The 23,367-nt window shown below is 42.5% G+C and overlaps 1 protein-coding gene across 5 annotated transcripts in view; it reads right to left on the reverse strand.

The window, feature by feature from the left end:
- NOPCHAP1 (NOP protein chaperone 1) overlaps positions 1-23,367 on the reverse strand; it is a 44,176-nt gene that overhangs the window by 2,058 nt on the left and 18,751 nt on the right. For 2 of the 5 annotated variants that reach the window (XR_011320714.1, XR_011320716.1), the window contains exons 3-4: positions 21,313-23,332; positions 14,494-14,580 (exon numbers count right to left, since the gene is read on the reverse strand). Coding sequence is in view for 2 of the 5 variants with exons in the window: in XM_069764217.1 (XP_069620318.1) it covers positions 14,069-14,194; positions 14,494-14,580 (213 nt within the window). In the remaining 3 variants the exon portion in view is untranslated. Of the gene's footprint in view, positions 1-14,068; positions 14,195-14,493; positions 14,581-21,312; positions 23,333-23,367 lie in introns of those variants that run through there. The other 3 variants (XR_011320715.1, XM_069764217.1, XM_069764218.1) reach the window with 3 other exon arrangements.

Raw genomic sequence — 23,367 nt, forward strand, 5'->3', positions numbered from 1 at the left:
TTAAATCATAACGACACCCAAAACATCCAAATGACTGATCAAACATTCACATACCCCATTTCTTAATACCGTGTAATGCCCCTACAACACCAATGACAGCTTGAAGTCTTGTGGTAGTTGTGCATAAGGTTCTTTATTTTCTCAGATGCTAAAGCTGCCCACTCTTCTTGGCAAAAAGCCTCCAGTTTCTGTAAATTCTTGGGCTGTCTAGCATGAACTGCGTGCTTGAGATCTCCCCAGAGTGGTTTAATGATATTGAGGTCAGGAGACTGGGATGACCACTCCAGAACCTTCACTTTTTTCTGCTGTAGCCAATGACAGGTCGACTTAGCCTTGTGTTTTGGATCGTTGTCAAGTAAGTCCCATGCGCAGCTTCCGGGCCGATGAGTGCATATTTGCCTCCAGTATTTGCCAATAATGTGCTGCATTCATCTTTTCTTCAACTATGACCAAGTTTCCTGTGCCTTTGTAGCTCACACATCCCCAAAACATCAGCGATCCACCTCCGTGCTTTATAGTAGGAATGGTGTTCGTTTCATCATAGGCCTTGTTGACCTCTCTCCAAATGTAACGTTTATGGTTGTGGTCAAAGAGTTCAATTTTGGTCCCATCACTCCAAATTACATTGTTCCAGAAGTTTTGAGGCTTGTCTCTGTGCTGTTTTGCGTATTATAGGCGAGATACTTTGTGGAAATTGCGCAGTAATGGCTTCCTTCTGGCAACTCGACCATGCAGCCCATTTTTCTTCAAGTGCCTCTTTATTGTGCATCTTGAAAAAGCCACACTGCTAGTTTTCAGAGAGTCCTGTATTTCAGCTGATGTTATTTGTGGGTTTTTTCTTTGCATCCCGAACAATTTTCCTGGCAGTTGTGGACAACCATTTTTGTTGGTCTACCTGGCTGTGGATTTGTTTTTACAGAGCACCTGATTTTCCATTTGTTAATCACAGTTTGAACACTGCTGACAGGCATTATGAATTCCTTGGATATCTTTTTGTATCCCTTTCCTGTTTTATACAGTTCAACTACCTTTTCCCATAGATCCATTGACAATTCTTTTGCTTTCACAATCCAGAAACGTCAGTGGCTGGATGAAAGATGCAAAAGTCTATCTGGGTCCCAGAAACTCACTCAGCTTTTATGCACACACACTGATTACAAGCAAACAGGTCACAGGTGAGGATGTTACCTTTAGTAGCCATTCAAACCCATTTGTGTCAACTTCTGTGCATGTAACCAGGCCAAAATCACCAGGGTATGTGAACTTTTGATCAGGGCCATTTGGATGTTTTGGGTTGATTTAAAAAGAGAAAACAGCAGTTTGACAATTAATGGCTTCACTCAATCACCAACCATGAGTGGAGAAAAAGTTTTGGTGCCATCAATCATATTCTCTGAAAAAAGGTCAAGAAAGCAAAAATGTTGCCAGGGTATGTAAACTTTTGAGCACAACGGTAAATTTGGTATCGCTGTAATCGCTCCGACCCAAAGAATAAAGTCGTCATGGAGAGCGCGCACAGTTGTGAATTGTGGCAAGCATTGCTAGGAGGGAGAAATATAGAGAACAGGCCAAGTATGACATCACATGATTAAATGCGGACTAACTGAATCCTGCTAAGCTGTAAGTAGAATGAGGAGGTCAAGTTTCCCTGTAAGACTCACTGCAAAAGTCCCTAACAGGAGGGAGGGGCAGCTGGGTCAGGAATTCATGAGGGAAACTAAAAATGCATAGAGCAAAAAGAATAATTAGCTGGTAGAAGGGCAAAATGAGAAATTGTAAGTACACCATGCTATATAATATGATGGCTGCAATAAACAGCGTGGAATCTCTCACTGTAGTTGTGGTATGTTATATTGATTATTTGTACACACGCTTTGGATGGATCCCTATCCTACTATATATCTATATAAAGATATCAAAAACTAAAAAGGGGCTCCCAATAAATGAATTATATATGTGTATACATAAAAGAAAATTCTTATATATGTAAAAAGGCCACAAAAAGGTAAATCAGATAAAAAGCCTTTATTTATAATATGGCAACATAAGCACAAAAGTGCAAGTGCTTGGGGGATAAATACACACAGGTAGACAAGTACAATATACGATATAAAAATATATATATGGAAACGGTCCCACAATCTAATTATGCGTGCATGTAGAAAAATTATTATGTTTTTTGTGCGTACAGAGGAGATAATGTTGCACGTGCAAAAAAAGTGCTGAGTGCAAAAATAAAAATAAATATATATATATAGTAAATAACTAATTGAAAAATGTCCTCAATAGCAAAATGTGCAAATACATATAACCATAAGTATCATCTGTGCAAAAAAATGCATAAAAAGGGGAAAAAACAACAAACAAATGTGTGCCTTATGTCCTCCGCTGCACTATCCAAACAAATACATGCGCGCCAATATCCGCTGTAAGATGTATGGGAATAGACGTAATCCTAAAAGTATATATACCTGTCGATCCTGCGGGCCCAAGCACAGAGCACCCCGACGCGCGTTTCGATGATTTCTTCGTCAGGGGGTGATGTGCTGGCAGAACCGAGAAGGTATATATACTCACCGAGTGCCAATGAAGAGTGGGCTGAGGACTATTGCGGCGCACGCGCTGTCCGGAGGACACCGGAAGCACTCAGAGCCGGCGTCACGCAACCCGGCAGTGGAGGAGCCGCTGCCAGGCAACCAAGACGCCGGATGAAAGCCAGCCGGGACACAGGCAGCACATGCGCACAGTCCCGCCCATCACCATGGACGCTAGGTGGTAGGGGAGAAAATGTCGGGTATGGAAAATAACTATGCGGAGGAATAGGATATGGAGAAGGGGGAAAGATCGCAGAAAGATCACTGATTTACGTGGGCCTTACTACCCGACAATTAAAAGTACGAATTCAGGAGCATGTACGGGGCATTATCGCAGCTAAAGAGGTGGAAGACTTAACTACATTAAAGACTCTTCCCAAGCACTTTAAGAAGTTCCATAACTCGGATGCCTCGCTCCTACATGTTATTGGGATTGATAGGATTAATCCTACCATCAGAGCTGGTAAGGTAAGTACTCCCTTGGCCATGATGGAGGCCAAGTGGATTTGGACCCTAAAAACGGTTACACCTCTAGGGCTGAACGAAAATTTAAGCTTTGCCCCCTTTTTGTGAACTCAGATATTCATTCTTCTCTTTTGCTCAGAACCTTTTTATGTTGTTTGTTGTATTTGTGACTAGATCTTTGTATACACACATAAGAAATATATGACTATTTTTTTATTATCTTATTTTTGTTATATATATTTTAACTTTTTGTGTGTATCTGTCACGAATATTTTTAAACATTGTTTTTAAAAATACTCTCCCCTTCCTCCCCCTACATTTTTATATGTTTTATGGTATGGCGTTTTTTATATCTATATTTATGTTTTTTATATTCATATTTCCTCCTATGGGTTGCTGTTGTTGGGTTAGATACTGTTTTTTCGATAACAATAAATTGATATATTTATATTTATATCCCATGACAGCAAGATAGGGTATATCCTTATTGGCTATGATCCCCTCCTTCTTATTGTCTATGATCCCCTCTTCCCTCTCTTTTCCTCTTCCTCATCCCCTTTCCCTTCTCTCCTCCCCCCCCCCCCCTCTTTCTCCCCCTTCCTTTTTTTCCCTCCCTCGCTCTCCCCTCCCTTTCTCTTTTTTTTTTCCCCCCCTCCTCATTTTTTTTTTTTTTTCCCCCATACATTAATCGAAACTACCTCCATTTTAATGGTGATTTTAATCATATTATTATTTTTTTCAAGAGTACATTGTGTGGAACAATAAGTCCGAGAGGGATTCCGTGATACCACGATACTAGTATTCGTGTCAAGAATTCTCCATATGGATCCTATTGGATTGAAGAGAATGAAGATTTTTTATTTTATTTTATATACGGACACTTTATATACTCGGATCCCATTGGACGGAAGTTTAAGGACTTTTTGTATATTATATCATACTATGTTTAAATATTTATTATTGTCTCATGTTATTATTTTATGTAATACATTATATATATTTTGTTCAGCATTCTTGTTATATATATTTTTTAATTATATTTTTGTCAACAATTCACGGGTTGATAAATATGCGATATATTCTTTAGTGTATGCTTTATACACATACCTATATGTACACTATATATAATATAATTGAGACAATTTAAGCATTGATTACTAATGTGATGTATCCTTAATTTGGTTATTGCACATATCATTTGTTATTTTATCAACTGACACTTACACCTAATGGACACAATATGGTAGTTATTGTTCACAATTTAGTGTATTATGTGGTTCCATTATGATTCCCCTGCTCCTCTTCCCCTTTTCTGCGATCTTTCCCCCTTCTCCATATCCTATTCCTCCGCATAGTTATTTTCCATACCCGACATTTTCTCCCCTACCACCTAGCGTCCATGGTGATGGGCGAGACTGTGCGCATGTGCTGCCTGTGTCCCGGCTGGCTTTCATCCGGCGTCTTGGTTGCCTGGCAGCGGCTCCTCCACTGCCGGGTTGCGTGACGCTGGCTCTGAGTGCTTCCGGTGTCCTCCGGACAGCGCGTGCGCCGCAATAGTCCTCAGCCCACTCTTCATTGGCACTCGGTGAGTATATATACCTTCTCGGTTCTGCCAGCACATCACCCCCTGACGAAGAAATCATCGAAACGCGCGTCGGGGTGCTCTGTGCTTGGGCCCGCAGGATCGACAGGTATATATACTTTTAGGATTACGTCTATTCCCATACATCTTACAGCGGATATTGGCGCGCATGTATTGGTTTGGATAGTGCAGCGGAGGACATAAGGCACACATTTGTTTGTTGTTTTTTCCCCTTTTTATGCATTTTTTTGCACAGATGATACTTATGGTTATATGTATTTGCACATTTTGCTATTGAGGACATTTTTCAATTAGTTATTTACTATATATATATATATATATATATATATATATATATATATATATATATATATATATATTTATTTTTATTTTTGCACTCAGCACTTTTTTTGCACGTGCAGCATTATCTCCTCTGTACGCACAAAAAACATAATAATTTTTCTACATGCACGCATAATTAGATTGTGGGACCGTTTCCATATATATATTTTTATATCGTATATTGTACTTGTCTACCTGTGTGTATTTATCCCCCAAGCACTTGCACTTTTGTGCTTATGTTGCCATATTATAAATAAAGGCTTTTTATCTGATTTACCTTTTTGTGGCCTTTTTACATATATAAGAATTTTCTTTTATGTATACACATGTATAATTCATTTATTGGGAGCCCCTTTTTAGTTTTTGATAACTTTATATTACACCCGGGTGGTCAGCCACTCTTTTTACTTTTTAGCAACTAGTGGTTATATGTGTGTGTGTATGTATGTATATGTGTATATATGTATATATATATTATATATATATATATATATATATATATATATATATATATATATATATATATATATATATATATATATATATATATATATATATATATATATATAGGTATACACATTTTTTATTATTTATCACTTTTTATATATATTTAACTCTACTGTTGCTATTTCGTTTTTTCTACTATATATCTATGTAGGGTTCCATGTATGTATTGATTCTTTTGATCTGTTCTTAGGATTTCCATGCCGTTTTCCCTTGCCTGGGTTTTGTGCGATATTGCCTGTCACTTTTTAACCTGTATATCTGTTCTCTGACCATTTTGATATACGGTAAATAAATACATTTTGCAATATATGTGTATATATATCTTCTTGGACCTTCCAACTGCAATTTGTTTGTGGTGGTTTCATAATATGATGGCTGCAATAAATTAAGAGGACAAAAATTTAATGGGAGGAGGGCTTTTTTAATCAAAGACTGTACACTGATGTCAACCTTGTGCATTCAGTGATTTTTATAGACCTATTGACTTGTATGGGTAATTTTGATGTGTTTATATGTAACTCCCATTAAAAAAATGGACATGACAAGGAGTTTTTTTTTCATATTGACACATGGTGCACAAAACAAACAAACAAAAAAAATGGATATATTAGCAGACCCATAGTTTATAATGGATACATATTTTAGCTATGAGAACCACAGACTGAACAAGTATGAGGAGAGAAAAAAAAACAAACAAAAAAAAAAACAACAACAACGACATCTGAACAAGGTGTTGGTTTTCAAATGTCACCAAGATAAAAGCCCAAACAAGCACTTGTCAGGTTCTGTGAAAAGTTGGAAGGGGAGGGAGTCTAATCATGTGACCTCATTCACTGTACATACTTCTGTGACCCCAGAAGGCACATCTACCTCTTTGTGACACGTGTGTTTACTGGCCAATAAATATCTTTTTTAGTAGACAAATAGTATTAAACTGAGCACAACCAAATCTTATATTTTAAGAGGCGTTCTGCACCTTAGTCTTCACTTTCGGTTAAACACAAACATTATGCTTTGATGAAGAGATTTGCACTGAAATGAGTGCAAAAGTGTTGGCTACCACGTGTACAAAGTACCAGGGAGTCAAGTTTGATTTGAGAGTTTAATTTGTCCTGAGACCCCTGGCAGTGCAATGTTTGAAAGTTATGTTAGATTAACCCCTTAGTGACAGAGCCAATTTGGTACTTAATGACCGAGCCAATTTTTGCAATTCTGACCACTGTCACTTTATGAGGTTATAACCCTGGAACGCTTCAACGGATCCCGCTGATTCTGAGATTGTTTTTTCGTGACATATTGTACTTCATGTTAGTAGTAACATTTCTTCGATATTACTTGCGATTATTTATGAAAAAAACGGAAATATGGCGAAAATTTTTAAAATTTTGCAATTTTCAAACTTTGTATTTTTATGCCCTTAAATCAGAGAGATATGTCACGAAAAATAGTTAATAAATTACATTTCCCACATGTCTACTTTACATCAGCACAATTTTGGAAACAAAATTTTTTTTTGTTAGGGAGTTATAAGGGTTAAAAGTTGACCAGCAATTTCTCATTTTTACAACACCATTTTTTTTTAGGGACCACATCACATTTGAAGTCATTTTGAGGGGTCTATATGATAGAAAATAATGAAGTGTGACACCATTCTAAAAACTACACCCCTCAAGGTTCTCAAAACCACATTCAAGAAGTTTATTAACCCTTTACGTGCTTCACAGGAACTGAAACAATGTGGAAGGAAAAAATGAACATTTAACTTTTTTTGCAAACCTCTTAATTCAGAACCATTTTTTTTATTTTCACAAGTGTAAAAACAGAAATGTAACCATAAATTTTGTTATGCAATTTCTCCTGAATACGCCAATACCCCATATGTGGGGGTAAACCACTGTTAGGGCGCACCGCAGAACTTAGAAGTGAAGGAGCGCCGTTTGACTTTTTCAATGCAGAATTGGCTGGAATTGAGATTGGACGCCATGTCGCGTTTGGAGAGCCCCTGATGTGCCTAAACAGTGGAAACCCCCCACAAGTGACACCATTTTGGAAACTAGACCCCTTAAGGAACTTATCTAGATGTGTGGCGAGCACTTTGAACCCCCATGTGCTTCACAGAAGTTTATAACGTAGAGCCGTGAAAAAAAAAAAAAAAAAAAAAAAAAAAAAAAAAAATCGCATTTTTTCTACAAAAATGATCTTTTTGCCCACAAATTTTTATTTTCACAAGGGTAACAGGAGAAATTAGACCACAAAAGTTGTTGTGCAATTTCTCCTGAGTACGCTGATACCCAATATGTGGGGGTAAACCACTGTTAGGGCGCACCGCAGAGCTTGGAAGAGAAGGAGTGCCGTTTTACTTTTTCAATGTAGAATTGGCTGGAATTGAGATCGGACGCCATGTCGCGTTTGGAGAGCCCCTGATGTGCCTAAACAGTAGAAATCCCCCACAAGTGACCCCATTTTGGAAACTAGACCCCCCATGGAACTTATCTAGATGTGTGGTGAGAACCTTGAATGCCCAAGTGCTTCACAGAAGTTTATAATGCAGAGCCGTGAAAATAAAAAATATTTTTTTTTTCCACAAAAAAGATATTGTAGCCCCCAAGTTTTTATTTTTACAAGGGTAACAGGAGAAATTGGACTGCAATAGTTGTTGTCCAATTTATCCCGAGTACGCTGATGTGCCATATGTGGGGGTAAACCACTGTTTGGGCGCACGGCAGAGCTCGGAAGGGAAGGAGCGCCTTTTTGGAATGCAGACTTTGATAGAATGGTCTGTGGGCATTATGTTGCGATTGCAGAGCCCCTGATATACCTAAACTGTAGTAACCCCCCACAAGTGACCCCATTTTGGAAACTAGACCCCCCAAGGAACTTATCTAGATGTGTGGTGAGAACTTTGAATGCCCAAGTGCTTCACAGAAGTTTAGAATGCAGAGTCGTGAAAATAAAAAATATTTTTTTTTTCACAAAAAAGATTTTGTAGCCCCCAAGTTTTTATTTTCACAAGGGTAACAAGAGAAATTGGACCCCAGAAGTTGTTGTCCAATTTATCCCGAGTACGCTGATGCCCCATATGTGGGGGTAACCCACTGTTTGGGCGCACGGCAGAGCTCAGAAGGGAGGGAGCACCATTTGACTTTTTGAGCGCAAAATTGGCTGTCGTGTTTGGAGACCCCCTGATGTACCTAAACAGTGGAAACCCCCCAATTCTAGCTCCAACCCCTAACCCTAATCCCAACCTGATCCATAATCCTAATCACTAACCCTAACCATAATCACAACCCTTACCCCAAAACAACCCTAATGTCAACCCTAACCATAACCCTAATCAAAACCCTAAATCCAACACACCCCTAATCCTAATCTCAACCCTAACCTCAAACCTAACCCTAATCCCAATACACCCCTAATCACAACCCTAACCTTAACCCTAATCCCAAACCTAACCCTAATCCCAAGCGTAACCCTAATGCCAACCCTAACCCTAATACCAACCCTAATCCAAACCCTAAACCTAATCCCAGCTCTAACCCTAACTTTAGCCCCAACCCTAGCCCTAACTTTAGCCCCAACCCTAACCCTAGCCCTAAGGCTACTTTCACACTTGCGTTGTTTGGCATTCCGTCGCAATCCGTCGTTTTGGACAAGAAATGGATCCTGCAAATGTGCCCGCAGGATGCGTTTTTTGCCCATAGTATTGCCGACAGATCGTGACGGATGGCCACACGTCGCGTCCGTCGTGCACTGGATCAGTTGTGTTTTGGCGGAGCGTCGGCACAAAAAAACGTTCAATGAAACGTTTTTTTGTACGTCGCATCCGCCATTTCTGACCGCGCATGCGTGGCCGTAACTCCGCCCCCTCCTCCCCAGGACATAGATTGGGCAGCGGATGCGTTGAAAAACTACAGCTGCTGCCCACGTTGTGCACAATTTTCACAACGTGCGTCGGTATGTCGGGCCGACGCATTGCGACGGCCCCGTACCGACGTAAGTGTGAAAGAAGCCTAACCCTAAATTTAGCCCCAACCCTAACCCTAAATTTAGCCCCAACCCTAACCCTAAATTTAGCTCCAACCCTACCCCTAACCTAACCCTACCCCTAACCTAACCCTACCCCTAACCTAACCCTAGCCGTAACCCTACCCCTAACCTAACCCTAACCCTACCCCTAACCCTAATTTTAGCCCTAACCGCTGTTCTCCTGCCGGCCGGCAGATGGAGACAGATGGCGGGCGCACTGGGCATGCGTCCGCCATGTTCTTCTGCCGGCGGCCAGGAGGAGCAGCAAGAGGATCCAGGGACCTAGGTGAGTATGCTAGGGTCCCCGAATCCCCCTATTTCTCTGTCCTCTGATGTGCGATCACATCAGAGGACAGAGAATTACACTTTACTTTTTTTTTTTTTTTTTGCGGTCGCCGGTAAACAGTTAATTACCGGCGATCGCAAAACAGGGGTCGCTAAAACTGACCCCCGATCATGCTCTTTGGGGTCTCGGCTACCCCAGGCAGCCGAGACCCCAAAGATTCTCCCGGTGCCGGCCGGCGGGCGCACTGCGCATGCGCCCGCCATTTTGAAGATGGCGGCGCCCACCGGGAGACACGAGGAGCATCGGGGGAGCTAGGTGAGTATTGGGGGGCCATCTGGGACCCCTTTTCTCTGTCCTCCGATGTGCGATCACATCGGAGGACAGAGAAATTAAAAAGAGATTGCTTTTTTTTTTTTGCGATCGCCGGTAAACGGTTAATTACCGGCGATCGCAAATGCGGGGAGGGTTAAAAACCCCCCGAATCATGTTCTCTGGGGTCTCGGCTACCCTCGGCAGCCGAGACCCCGGAGAAAATCGGCCTGTGGGGGGCGCTATACACTTTTTCCACAGCGCCGTTAATTAACGGCGCTGTGGTTTAAGTACCCTTAGCGGCCGCCGTTAAAAGGCGTATCGGCGGTCGCTAAGGGGTTAAATACTTCCTAGGGCAGGGGTCTCAAACTGCATTCCTCGAGGGCCTCAAACCATGCGTGTTTTCAAGATTTCCTTAGCATTGCCCAAGGTGCTGTAATCATCATGTGTGTAGGTGATTAACCCCTCTGTGACCTTAGACGTACTATCCCGTCGAGGTGCCCTGGGCTTATCTGACCCTGGACGGGATAGTACGTCATAGCCGATCGGCCGCGCTCACGGGGGGAGAGCGGCCGATCGCGGCCTGGTGTCAGCTGCTTATCGCAGCTGACATCCGGCACTATGTGCCAGGAGCGGTCACGGACCGCCCCCGGCACATTAACCCCTGGCACACCGCGATCAAAGATGATCGCGATGTGCCGGCGGTGCAGGGAAGCACCGCGCAGGGAGGGGGCTCCCTGCGGGCTTCCCTGAGACCCCCGGAGCAACGCGATGTGATCGCGTTGCTGCGAGGGTCTCACCTCCCTCCAGCCCCGGATCCAAGATGGCCGCGGATCCGGGTCCTGCAGGGAGGGAGGTGGCTTCACAGAGCCTGCTCAGAGCAGGCACTGTGAAGCCTGCAGCGCTGCATGTCAGATCAGTGATCTGACAGAGTGCTGTGCAAACTGTCAGATCACTGATCTGTGATGTCCCCCCCAGGGACAAAGTAAAAAAAAAAATTTCCAAATGTGTAAAAAAAATTAAAAAAAATATTCCAAAATAATGAAAAAAAAAAAATATTATTCCCATAAATACATTTCTTCATCTAAATAAAAAAAAAACCAATAAAAGTACACATATTTAGTATCGCCGCGTCCGTAACGACCCGACCTATAAAACTGTCCCACTAGTTAACCCCTTCAGTAAACACCGTAAGAAAAAAAAAAAAAAAAACGAGGCAAAAAAACAACGCTTTATTATCATACCGCCGAACAAAAAGTGGAATAACACGCGATCAAAAGGACAGATATAAATAACCATGGTACCGCTGAAAGCGTCATATTGTCCCGCAAAAAAAGAGCCGCCATACAGCATCATCAGCAAAAAAATAAAAAAGTTATAGTCCTGAGAATAAAGCGATGCAAAAATAATTATTTTTTCTGTAAAATAGTTTTTATCGTATAAAAGCGCCAAACCATAAAAAAATGATATAAATGAGGTATCGCTGTAATCGTACTGACCCGAAGAATAAAACTGATTTATCAATTTTACCAAACTCGGAACGGTATAAACGCCTCCCCCAATAGAAATTCATGAATAGCTGGCTTTTGGTCATTCTTCCTCACAAAAATCGGAATAAAAAGCGATAAAAAAATGTCACGTGCCCAAAAATGTTTTCAATAAAAACGTCAACTCGTCCCGCAAAAAACAAGACCTCACATGACTCTGTGGACCAAAATATGGAAAAATTATAGCTCTCAAAATGTGGTATTGCAAAAAATATTTTTTGCAATAAAAAGGGTCTTTCAGTGTGTGACGGCTGCCAATCATAAAAATCCGCTAAAAAACTCGCTATAAAAGTAAATCAAACCCCCCTTCATCACCCCCTTAGTTAGGGAAAAATAAAAAAAAATGTATTTATTTCCATTTTCCCATTAGGGCTAGGGTTAGGGCTAGGGTTAGGGTTAGGGCTGGGGTTAGGGCTAGGGCTAGGGTTAGGGCTAGGGTTAGGGCTAGGGTTAGGGCTAGGGTTAGGGCTAGGGTTAGGGTTGGGGCTACAGTTAGGGTTGGGGCTAAAGTTAGGGTTAGGGTTTAGATTACATTTACAGTTGGGAATAGGGTTGGGATTAGGGTTAGGGGTGTGTCAGGGTTAGAGGTGTGGTTAGGGTTACCGTTGGAATTAGGGTTAGGGGTGTGTTTAGATTAGGGTTTCAGTTATAATTGGGGGGTTTCCACTGTTTCGGCACATCAGGGGCTCTCCAAACACGACATGGCGTCCGATCTCAATTCCAGCCAATTCTGCGTTGAAAATGTAAAACAGTGCTCCTTCCCTTCCGAGCTCTCCTGTGTGCCCAAACAGGGGTTTACCCCAACATATGGGGTATCAGCGTACTCAGGACAAATTGGACAACAACTTTTGTGGACCAATTTCTCCTGTTACCCTTGGGAAAATACAAAACTGGGGGCTAAAAAATAATTTTTGTGGGAAAACAAAAAGATTTTTTATTTTCACGGCTCTGCGTTATAAACTGTAGTGAAACACTTGGGGGTTCAAAGTTCTCACAACACATCTAGATAAGTTCATTGAGGGGTCTAGTTTCCAATATGGGGTCACTTGTGGGGGGTTTCTACTGTTTAGGTACATTAGGGGCTCTGCAAACGCAATGTGACGCCTGCAGACCATTCCATCTAAGTCTGCATTCCAAATGGCGCTCCTTCCCTTCCGAGCCCTCCCATGCGCCCAAACGGTGGTTCCCCCCCACATATGGGGTATCAGCGTACTCAGGACAAATTGGACAACAACTTTTGGGGTCCAATTTCTCCTGTTACCCTAGGGAAAATACAAAACTGGGGGCTAAAAAATAATTTTTGTGGGAAAAAAATTGTTTTATTTTTATGGCTCTGCATTATAAACTTCTGTGAATCCCTTGGTGGGTCAAAGTGCTCACCACACATCCAAATAAGTTCCTTAGGGGGTCTACTTTCCAAAATGGTGTCACTTGTGGGGGGTTTCAATGTTTAGGCACATCAGTGGCTCTCCAAACGCAACATGGCGTCCCATCTCAATTCCTGTCAATTTTGCATTGAAAAGTCAAATAGCGCTCCTTCCCTTCTGAGCTCTCCCATGCGCCCAAACAGTGGTTTACTGCCACATATGGGGTATCAGCGTACTCAGGACAAATTGGACAACAACTTTTTGGGTCCAATTTCTCCTGTTACCCTTGGTAAAATAAAACAAATTGGAGCTGAAGTAAATTTTTTGTGTAAAAAAGTTAAATGTTCATTTTTATTTAAACATTCCAAAAATTCCTATTAAACACCTGAAGGGTTAATAAACTTCTTGAATGTGGTTTTGAGCACCTTGAGGGGTGCAGTTTTTAGAATGGTGTCACACTTGGGCATTTTCTATCATATAGACCCCTCAAAATGACTTCAAATGAGACGTGGTCCCTAAAAAAAAATGGTGTTGTAAAAATGAGAAATTGCTGGTCAACTTTTAACCCTTATAACTCCCTAACAAAAAAAAAAAATTGGTTCCAAAATTATGCTGATGTAAAGGAGACATGTGGGAAATGTTACTTATTAAGTATTTTGTGTGACATATCTCTGTGATTTAATTGCATAAAAATTCAAAGTTTGAAAATTGCGAAATTTTCAAAATTTTCGCCAAATTTCCGTTTTTTTCACAAATAAACGCAGGTACTATCAAAGAAATTTTACCACTATCATGAAGTACAATATGTCACGAGAAAACAATGTCAGAATCACCAGGATCCGTTGAAGCGTTTCGGAGTTATAACCTCATAAAGGGACAGTGGTCAGAATTGTAAAAATTGGCCTGGTCATTGACGTGCAAACCACCCTTGGGGGTAAAGGGGTTAAATTATCACCTGTGCAGTACAAGGAAATCCTGAAAACATGATCTGTTATCGGCCCTTGAGGAATGCATTTTGAGACCTCTGTCCTTGGGGAAAGTACCTGGAGAACAGGAGAATTCCCAGAAGATTGGAGAAGGGCAAATGCTGTCCCCATCTTCAAAACAGGAAAGAGGAGCAAGCCAGGAAACTACAGGACAGTGAGCCTTACTTCTATACCAGGAAAGATCTATAAACAAATTAACAGCATGTATGTAAGTATCTGGATAAGAATACAGTAATTAACCAGAGCCAGCATGGGCTTGTAGCAAACAAGTCATGCAGCACAGTGTACAAGTAGATGCAATCCTTTTATATCTACTTGATCATGTTGTCGGAACCATCGACCAGTATAGTCACTAGTTTTGCCATTGTAGTCTACAGCGTAGATAGGCGTGCAGTATACAGCATCATATGGTGGCAGAGTACAACACGGATTCAGTGAACATCCACCAATACAAGCATAGCACAAAGTAAAAATGTACTTACTGCTGCTTCTTGGCATTCTGACTGTAGGAGGGCAAGATCCGGTTTTCTGGTTTTGCTTCGAATTTATAAGTAATTTGTTATACAGACCTAAAGGAGAAGCAGAATACGCATAGACATTACAATGCAATGCTAATTAATTAGGCACCAAATAGTCCAGAAATACATCTAATCCGCTTTCACTTCTGAAAGGAGTAAAAGAGGGAGCAAAGATTACAATTAAGAAAATCTTCTAAGTATAAACATTCTATTAAAAACATTTTCTATTAATGCTGTTTTACGGGTCCATTTTATATTAGTTCCCGAATGTACCGCTACAACCTGGCAACGAAAGATCGTGCAGGGACGCACACTATTAAAGGGAACCTGTCACCCCCAAAATCGATGGTGAGCTAAGCCCACCAGCATCAGGGGCTTATCTACAGCATTCTGTAATGCTGTAGATAAGCCCCCGATGTATCCTAAAAGATGACAAAAATAGGTTAGATTATACTCACCCGGGGGCGGTGCCGGTCTGGTTCTGTTCGGGTCCGATGGGCGTCGCGGTCCGGTCCGGAGCCTCCCATCTTCTTACGATGACGTCCTCTTCTTGTCTTCATGCTGCTGCTCCGGCGGCTGCAGTGCGCAGGCGCCGGGAAAGGTCAGACAGGCCCGACACCTGCGCACTGCAGTATTTTGCTCTGCCCTCAACAGGGCAAAGTATGCCTGCCCAGGAGCGTGAATACAAGAAAAGGACGTCATCCTAAGAAGATGGGAGGCCCCAGACCGGACCGTTATGCCCATCGGACCAGAACCACACCGGGAAAGCCTCTGGGTGAGTATAATCTAACCTCTTTTTCTCATCTTTCAGGATACATTGGGGGCTTATCTGCAGCATTACAGAATGCTGTAGATAAGCCCCTGATGCTGGTGGGCTTAGCTCACCTTCGATTGCAGGGGTGACAAGTTCCCTTTAACAAGGCAATACCCAGCTGTCAATTATTTCATACATTTCGAGGAGGAAAAAGTACCATGCAGAGTTCTAAGAAAGGACACCATAAAAAGAGCTGACAAGATCCTCTTTAAGGGTGGTTTCACACTTGCGTTTTTGTCTGCAGCGTTTTTTTTTTTCCTATATTTAACATTGAAAACGCATGCTTTTTTTGTGTACGCGTTTGGTCTCGTTTTGTGACGCATGCGGTTTTTTACTGCATGCGTTCATTTTCTGAAATGCTACTTGTAGTATTTTTAGAAGCGTTTTTTGGACCAAAAAAAAAACGCATGCGTTTTTTTGGGTCAAAAAATACATTGGAGTCAATGGGGACGCATGCGTTTTTTGCGGTAAAAAATGCATGCTTTTTTTTATTAAAAACCCAGAAAACACACTGATATGCCACCCCCCAACATAAATGTGATAAAGGGAACCTAACCCTACCCCTAAGGGATCCTAACCCTAACCCTACCCCTAACCCTAAGGGATCCTAACCCTACCCCTAAGGGATCCTAACCCTAATCCCTTTATGGTTAGGGTTAGGATCCGTTAGGGTTAGGGGTAGGGTTAGGATCCCTTAGGGTTAGGGGTAGGGTTAGGGGTAGGGTTAGGATCCGTTAGGGGTAGGGTTAGGATCCCTTTAGGGTTAGGGGTAGGGTTAGGGGTAGGATCCCTTTAGGGTTAGGGTTATGATCCCTACCCCTAACCCTACCCCTAACCCTAATTATTTCTGTTTATAGTGGGTTTTTTACTTTATTTTGATGATTGGCAGCTGTCACACATTTCTCAGCATGCGTTTAAAAAACGCAAACGCATGTAAAAACGCATGTAAACGCGTCAAAACGCCGCGTTTTTTTCACCACATGCAAAAACGCATGCGTCAAAAAAACGCAGCGTTTACACGCGTTTTTTCACCATGCGTTTTTTGCGTTTTTTACCGCAAAAACGCACCCCAAAAAACGCCAATGTGAAACCAGCCTAATTAAAGGGATTACCCAGAACTTTATCATTCAAAAGGTAGAAGAGAGAACGGCAATCTTGGACCCAATTCTTACTAACGGGGAGGAAATGGTTGAGGAAGTAAAGGTGGCTGGAAATTTAGGGGGCAGCGATCACGCTATCCTCTAATTTTGGATTACATGAAGACAAGTGAGGTCTCAGACTTTAAGGTTGGACTTCAGAATGGCAGATTTTAACTGACTCAGAAAGAGGGTAGGAGAGGTCCAATTGCTTGATGTTCTAAAAGGACATAAGTATCAAAGAAGGATGGGAGATGTGCAGTGAATATTTAATTTAGCAATATCGGTAACAATCCAGAAAAGAAGGAAGAATCTGAAGCATTTATTAAAGAGACCAAGGTGGATGAACACAGAACGTAATCTCGTTAAAAAGGAAAAAAAAGAAATTTATATTAAAATGGAATGGGTGAATCATATCTAAAGAAGAATATAATGCCATCTGCAGGGAATGCAGGGCAAGCATTAGAAGAGCTAAATCTAGTAATGAAGTGAGGCTTGCAGGGGACACCAAAAGCAATAGAAAAGGATTTGGGGAGGGGGAAGGGGGTGTATGTCAAAAGAAAAAGAAAAGTCAAAGATGTTATAGGATGTTAACAGGATGAAAAGGGTGAAGTGGTCAAAAATGATATTGAGAAGGCCGAACTTTTAAATTCCTATTATTATATCTGTGTTTTCTAAGAAAGCAAATGTAGCATCAACTGGTCTTCATGGTGAATAAAAGAATCCACACTATCTATAAACGGAGAGATGGTGAGGAAACACTTGGCTAATTTAAACCAATTTACCGTATAGATTTTCAGCCCATTTTTTTTGTGCTGAAAGTCTCCCTCTCGGTGCCCCAGCTTCTTCCTGTACTGAGCGGTCACATGGTACCGCTCATTACAGTAATGAATATGCTGCTCCCCCTACCATAGGGGTGGAGCCGCATATTCATTACTGTAATGAGCGGTAACGGTGACCGCTCAGTACAGGAAGAAGCTGCGGCGCTGGGGAACCAAGGACTGCACAGCGCCAGGAGCAGGTGAGTATAATGGGGAGGGGGAACGCTGTTCGATAGTCACCTGCTCCCCGTTTCGGGCGCCGCTCCGTCTTCCGCATCCTCTGCAGTGACGCTCAGGTCAGAGGGCGCGGAGATGTGGTTAGTGCGCGCCCTCTGCCTGAATGTCAGTGCAGAAGACGCTGAAGATGGAGCGTCGCCGGAACGAAGTCAGGTGAATATTGAAAGTGCCGTGGGCCTGAGCGACGGAGAGGTGAGTATGTGATTTTTTTATCGCAGCAACAGCAAATGGGGCAAGTGTCTGTATGGAGCATCTTTTGGGGCCATAACTTTTGTGCAGCACTATATGGGGCAAATATCTTTATGGAGCATCTTATGGGGCCATAACTTTTGTGCAGCACTATATGGGGCAAGTGTCTGTGTGGAGCATCTTATGAGGCCATAACTTTTGTGCAGCACTATATGGGGCAAATATCTTTATGGAGCATCTTATGGGGCCATAATTAACGTTTGTGGAGCATTATAGGGGGCAAATATCTTTATGGAGCATCTTATGGGGCCATTATTAACCTTTATGCAGGATTATGGGGCATATTTTAATATGGAGCATCTTATGGGGCCATCATAAACTTTATGGAGCATTATATGGGGCTCCTGATTCAATATGGATATTCAAAAACACTTAACCTACTGATGTCTTGATTAATATTACTTTTATTGGTTTCTATTTTTACTTTTGACATTTACCGGTAGCTGCTGCATTTCCCACCCTAGGCTTATACTCGAGTCATTAAGTTTCTCCAGTTTTTTGTGGCAAAATTAAGGGGGTTGGCTTATACTCGGGTTGGCTTATACTTGAGTATATACAGTAAATCTCCTGGTCCAGATGAATTACATCTTAGGATACTAAAAGTACCTGGAAAATAGAATTCCCAGAAGATTGGAGAAGGGCAAATGTTGTCCCCATCTTCAAAAAAGGAAAGAAGATGGAGCCAGGAAATTACAGGCCAGTGAGACTTACTTCTATACCAGGAAAAATCTTAAACAGCATGTATGCAAGTACTTGGATAAAGAATACAGCAATTAACTAGATCCAGCATGGGTTTGTAGCAACAAGTCATGCCATACTAATCTAATTTCCTTCTATGATGTAATGAGGGAATCACTGAATGGGTGGATCAGAGAAAAAACGCGGAAGATACAGGTTATCAGCAAAAGCATTTGATAAAGTACCTCATACTATACTTATTGAAAAAAATGACAAGGCTACGGTTAAGTGGATTCATAACTGGCTCAGTGATTGTACTCAAAGAGTGGTAATAGTTGCACATCCAATTGGAAGAGTGTCTCAAGTTGGGCACCACCAGGCTCCGGCCAGGCCCCAGTGTTGTCCAACATTTTTATAAATGATCTAGATAAGGGAACTGAAGGTAAACTAATCAAATTTGCAGACATTGCAAAGCTAGGAGGGATAGCTAACTAGAGAAGACAAAGGATTCAGAAGGATCTAGATAAGCTTGAATAATGGGCAGAGACTAATAGAATGGCATTTAACCCCTTTACCCCGAAGGGTGATTTTCACGTTAATGACAAGACCAATTTTTACAATTCTGACCACTGTCCCTTTATGAAGTTATAACTCTGGAACGCTTCAAAGGATCCCGGTGATTCTGACAATGTTTTCTCGTGACATATTGTACTTCATGATCGTGGTAAAATTTGATATGACTGGCGTTTATTTGTGAAAAAGATGGAAATTTGGTGAAAATTTCACAATTTTCCAACTTTGAATTTTCATGCCCTTAAATCAGATGTCACACAAAATACTTAATAAATAACATTTCCCAAATGTCTACGTCACATCAGCCCAATTTTGGAACCAATTTTTTTTTTTTAAAGGACCACATCACATTTGAAGTCACTTTGAGTAGTCTATATGATGGAAAATACCCAAAAGTGACACCATTCTAGAAACTGCAACCCTCAAGGTGCACAAAACCACCTTCAAGTTTATTAACCCTTCAGGTGCCTCACAGGATTTTTTTTTTTTTTAAATGAGCATTTAACTTTTTTCAGAAAAAAAAAAAAATACTTCAGATCCAATTTGTTTTATTTTACTAAGAGTAACAAGAGAAATTGGAACCCAAAAGTTGTTGTGCAATTTGCCCTGAGTACACTGATACCCCATATGTGGGGGTAAACCACTATTTGGGCGTATGGCAGAGCTCGTAAGGGAAGGAGCGCAGTTTGACTTTTCAATGAAAAGTGGCTGGAATTGAGATGGAACGCCATGTCGTGTTTGGAGACCCCTGATGTGCCTAAAAAGTGGAAACCCCCCAATTCTAACTCCAACCCTAACCCTAACACACCCATAACCCTAATCCCAACCCTAACCATAACCCTAACCACACCCCTATCCCGAACACACCCCTAATCCTAATCCCAACCCTAACTTTAGCCACAACCCTAATGGGAAAATGGAAATACCGTATATACTCGAGTATAAGCCGACCCGAGTATAAGCCGACCCCCCTAATTTTGCCACAAAAAACTGGGAAAACTTATTGACTCGAGTATAAGCCTAGGGTGGAAATGTAGCATTTACCGGTGAATTTCAAAAATAAAAATAGATCATTATTTCCCCATAGCTGTGCCATATAGTGCTCTGCACCGTTCATATTGCCCCATAGATGCTGCACAGATGCCCCATATAGTGCTGTGTGCCGTTCATACTGCCCCATAGATGCTGCACAGATGCCCCATATAGTGCTGTGTGCCGTTCATACTGCCCCCATATAGTGCTGTGTGCCGTTCATACTGCCCCCATATAGTGCTGTGTGCCGTTCATACTGCCCCCATATAGTGCTGTGTGCCGTTCATACTGCCCCCATATAGTGCTGTGTGCCGTTCATACTGCCCCCATATAGTGCTGTGTGCCGTTCATACTGCCCCCATATAGTGCTGTGTGCCGTTCATACTGCCCCCATATAGTGCTGTGTGCCGTTCATACTGCCCCCATATAGTGCTGTGTGCCGTTCATACTGCCCCCATAGATGCTGCACATAAATCTGTGCTGCCGCTGCTGCTGCAATAAAAAAAAAAAAACCACATACTCACCTCCCTTGATTGCAGCTCCCAGCGTCCGGTCCCGGCGCCTCCATCTTCCCGGCGTCTCTGCTCTGACTGATCAGGCAGAGGGCGCCGCGCACACTATATGCGTCATCGCGCCCTCTGCCTGAACAGTCAGAGCGCAGACGCCGGGAAGATGGAGGCGCCGGGAAGATGGAGCGACGCCCGGCGGCTGGAACGCGGACAGGTGAATATAACATACTTACCTATTCCCAGCGATCCTCGCGCTGTCCCTGCCTTCCTCCCCGTCTTCTGTGCTGCAGCATCTTCCTGTCAGCGGTCACCGGCACCGCTGATTAGAGAAATGAATAGGCGGCTCCGCCCCTATGGGAGGTGGAGCCGCTTATTCATATCTCTAATGAGCGGTCCCACGTGACCGCTGAAGAGGGGAAGACGCTGCAGCACAGAAGACGGGAAGGCAGGGACAGCGCGAGGATCGCTGGGACTAGGTAAGTATACCTCAGCGCCCTCTCCCCCTCACCCGCCGACCCCACCACTACCGTGACTCGAGTATAAGCCGAGGGGGGCACTTTCAGCCCAAAAATTTGGGCTGAAAATCTCGGCTTATACTCGAGTATATACAGTAAATACATTTTTTTATTATATTATTTTTCCCTAAGGTGGTGATAAATGGGGGTTTGATTTACTATTTATAGCGTTTTTTTATGTTTGGCAGCTGTCACACGCTAAAAAGCCAGATTACTCACTGGTAATGCTCTTTTAGTGACTCCACGACAGCACCCCACTGGAGAGAGGGATCCGCCCCGCAGGAACAGGAAACCTACAGAAAGATAAAAGGAGGCGGTCCGCCTCTCCTCCTCAGTTTTGATTTCAGAGTACCCGGAGGACCGCCAGTATTAAGCAAATATCATTTATTCCATTTTCAAACTTATTTGCTTATGTATAATTAAAAGAATTTCACTCAATAGTATACACTATATTAATCTAGGGAGGGATGTAAGAGGGTGCTGTTGTGAACTCACTAAAAGAGCATTACAGGTGAGTAATCCGGCTTTTTACTCTTCGCCACGACAGCACCCCACTGGAGATCTTACAGAGACCATCACCTAGGGGGATTGGGGGGGGGGGGGGGGGGACCACCGTGCTGAGGACAGTCCTGCCAAAGTCTAGGTCAGAATTTGACGATAGATCAAGCCTATAGTGGTTGTAGAAAGTAGAAGGATTTGACCAAGTTGCCGCCTTACATATAGCTTCAATTGGGACCTCTCCCCTTTCTGCCCAGGAGGACGCCATAGCTCTGGTAGAGTGCGCCGTTATGCCTTCCGGAGGGTTTTCTTTCCTCGCGGAATAAGCCAGTCTGAATCTGATAGACTCTCTGATCCACCAAGATAAGGTGCTTTTTGTTACTCCATGACCCTTCTTGTGATCCTGGAAGGATATAAACAGAGCCCTACACTGTCGCCAGCTGCTGGTCCTTTCAATGTACTTTAACACTACTCTTAACATCTAGAGTGTGGTACTTCTGTTCCTCAGGAGTGGAAGGATTACTGAAGAAAGTGGGCAAGATTATTTCTTGTGACCTATGGAATTTCTTTGCTACTTTGGGAAGGTAGGAAGGGTCTGGTTTAAGAATCAACTTATCCTGAAAAGTTAGCAGGAACGGTGGATCTATAGAAAGAGCTTGGATGTCACTGATTCTCCTAGCTGAAGTCAGTGTTACCAAGAGGGCCGTTTTTAGTGATAGGCATTTGATGGGTATTGAATCTATTGGTTCGAATGGATTTTCTGGTAGGGCTTGTAAAAGTAAATTTAGATCCCAGGGTGGAATTCTAGGTATGTTAACTGGATTTATCCGTTCGCAGGCTGTGATAAATCGGGATACCCATCTAATTCCCGCAATGTTATGGCCATAGAGGGCTCCTAGTGCTGAAACATGAACCTTTAAAGTGTTACAGTTAAACCTAGTTCTCTCCCTTTTTGAAGGAATTCCAGGATAGATTATATTGGAATTTCTGACGTGTTGGGAGATGTATGGAATTGTAGGAATTTCTTCCATATCCTTGTATAAATTTTTGTGGTGGAATGTTTTCTACTTTGGAGGAGTGTGTCAATCAATCCCTCCAAGAACCCCCTTAATTTAAGCATCTGCCTCTCAAATTCCAGGCCGTCAGATGGAGATTGTCCACCTGAGGGTGGAAAAACGGTCCCTGTAAGAGAAGGTTGGGTGTCGAGGGGAGGACCCAAGGGTCTGAGACCGACATGGTTTGCAGCCACGAGAACCATGGTCTCTTGGGCCAGAATGGAGCTATCAGTATAACTCTCGCTCCGTCTTCTCTGATTTTGCGTATGACCTGTGGTAGTAATATCATCGGAGGAAAGGCGTATGCCAGACTGAACTGCCAAGGGGCTTGGAGAGCGTCCAGAATGTCCGGATGATCCGTGGAGATAAGGAGGCAAATCTCCAGACTTTCTTGTGGCAAAGAGATCAATTTGAGGCCAACCCCATAGGGATACTATGTCTTGAAAGATATTATGGTTTAGGCACCACTCCCCTTGTCTCAAGGTGTGTCGACTTAAGAAGTCTGCCTGCTGGTTGCTTTCACCTGTTATGTGAAGCGCTGTAAGGGATGTCAGGTGACTCTCTGCTAGATCCAAGATTTCTTCCGCAGAAGACATCAGAGTCTCTGATCGAGTGCCTCCTTGCCTGTTAAGATACGCCACTGTAGTGTTGTTGTCGGAAAGGATTCGGACGTCTTTTTCCCGAAGCTGTGGGACAAAATGGTATAAGGCGTATTTACTGC

This window comes from Ranitomeya imitator, chromosome 4 (genome assembly GCF_032444005.1).
Source record: "Ranitomeya imitator isolate aRanImi1 chromosome 4, aRanImi1.pri, whole genome shotgun sequence".
Taxonomy (NCBI): Eukaryota; Metazoa; Chordata; class Amphibia; order Anura; family Dendrobatidae; genus Ranitomeya; species Ranitomeya imitator.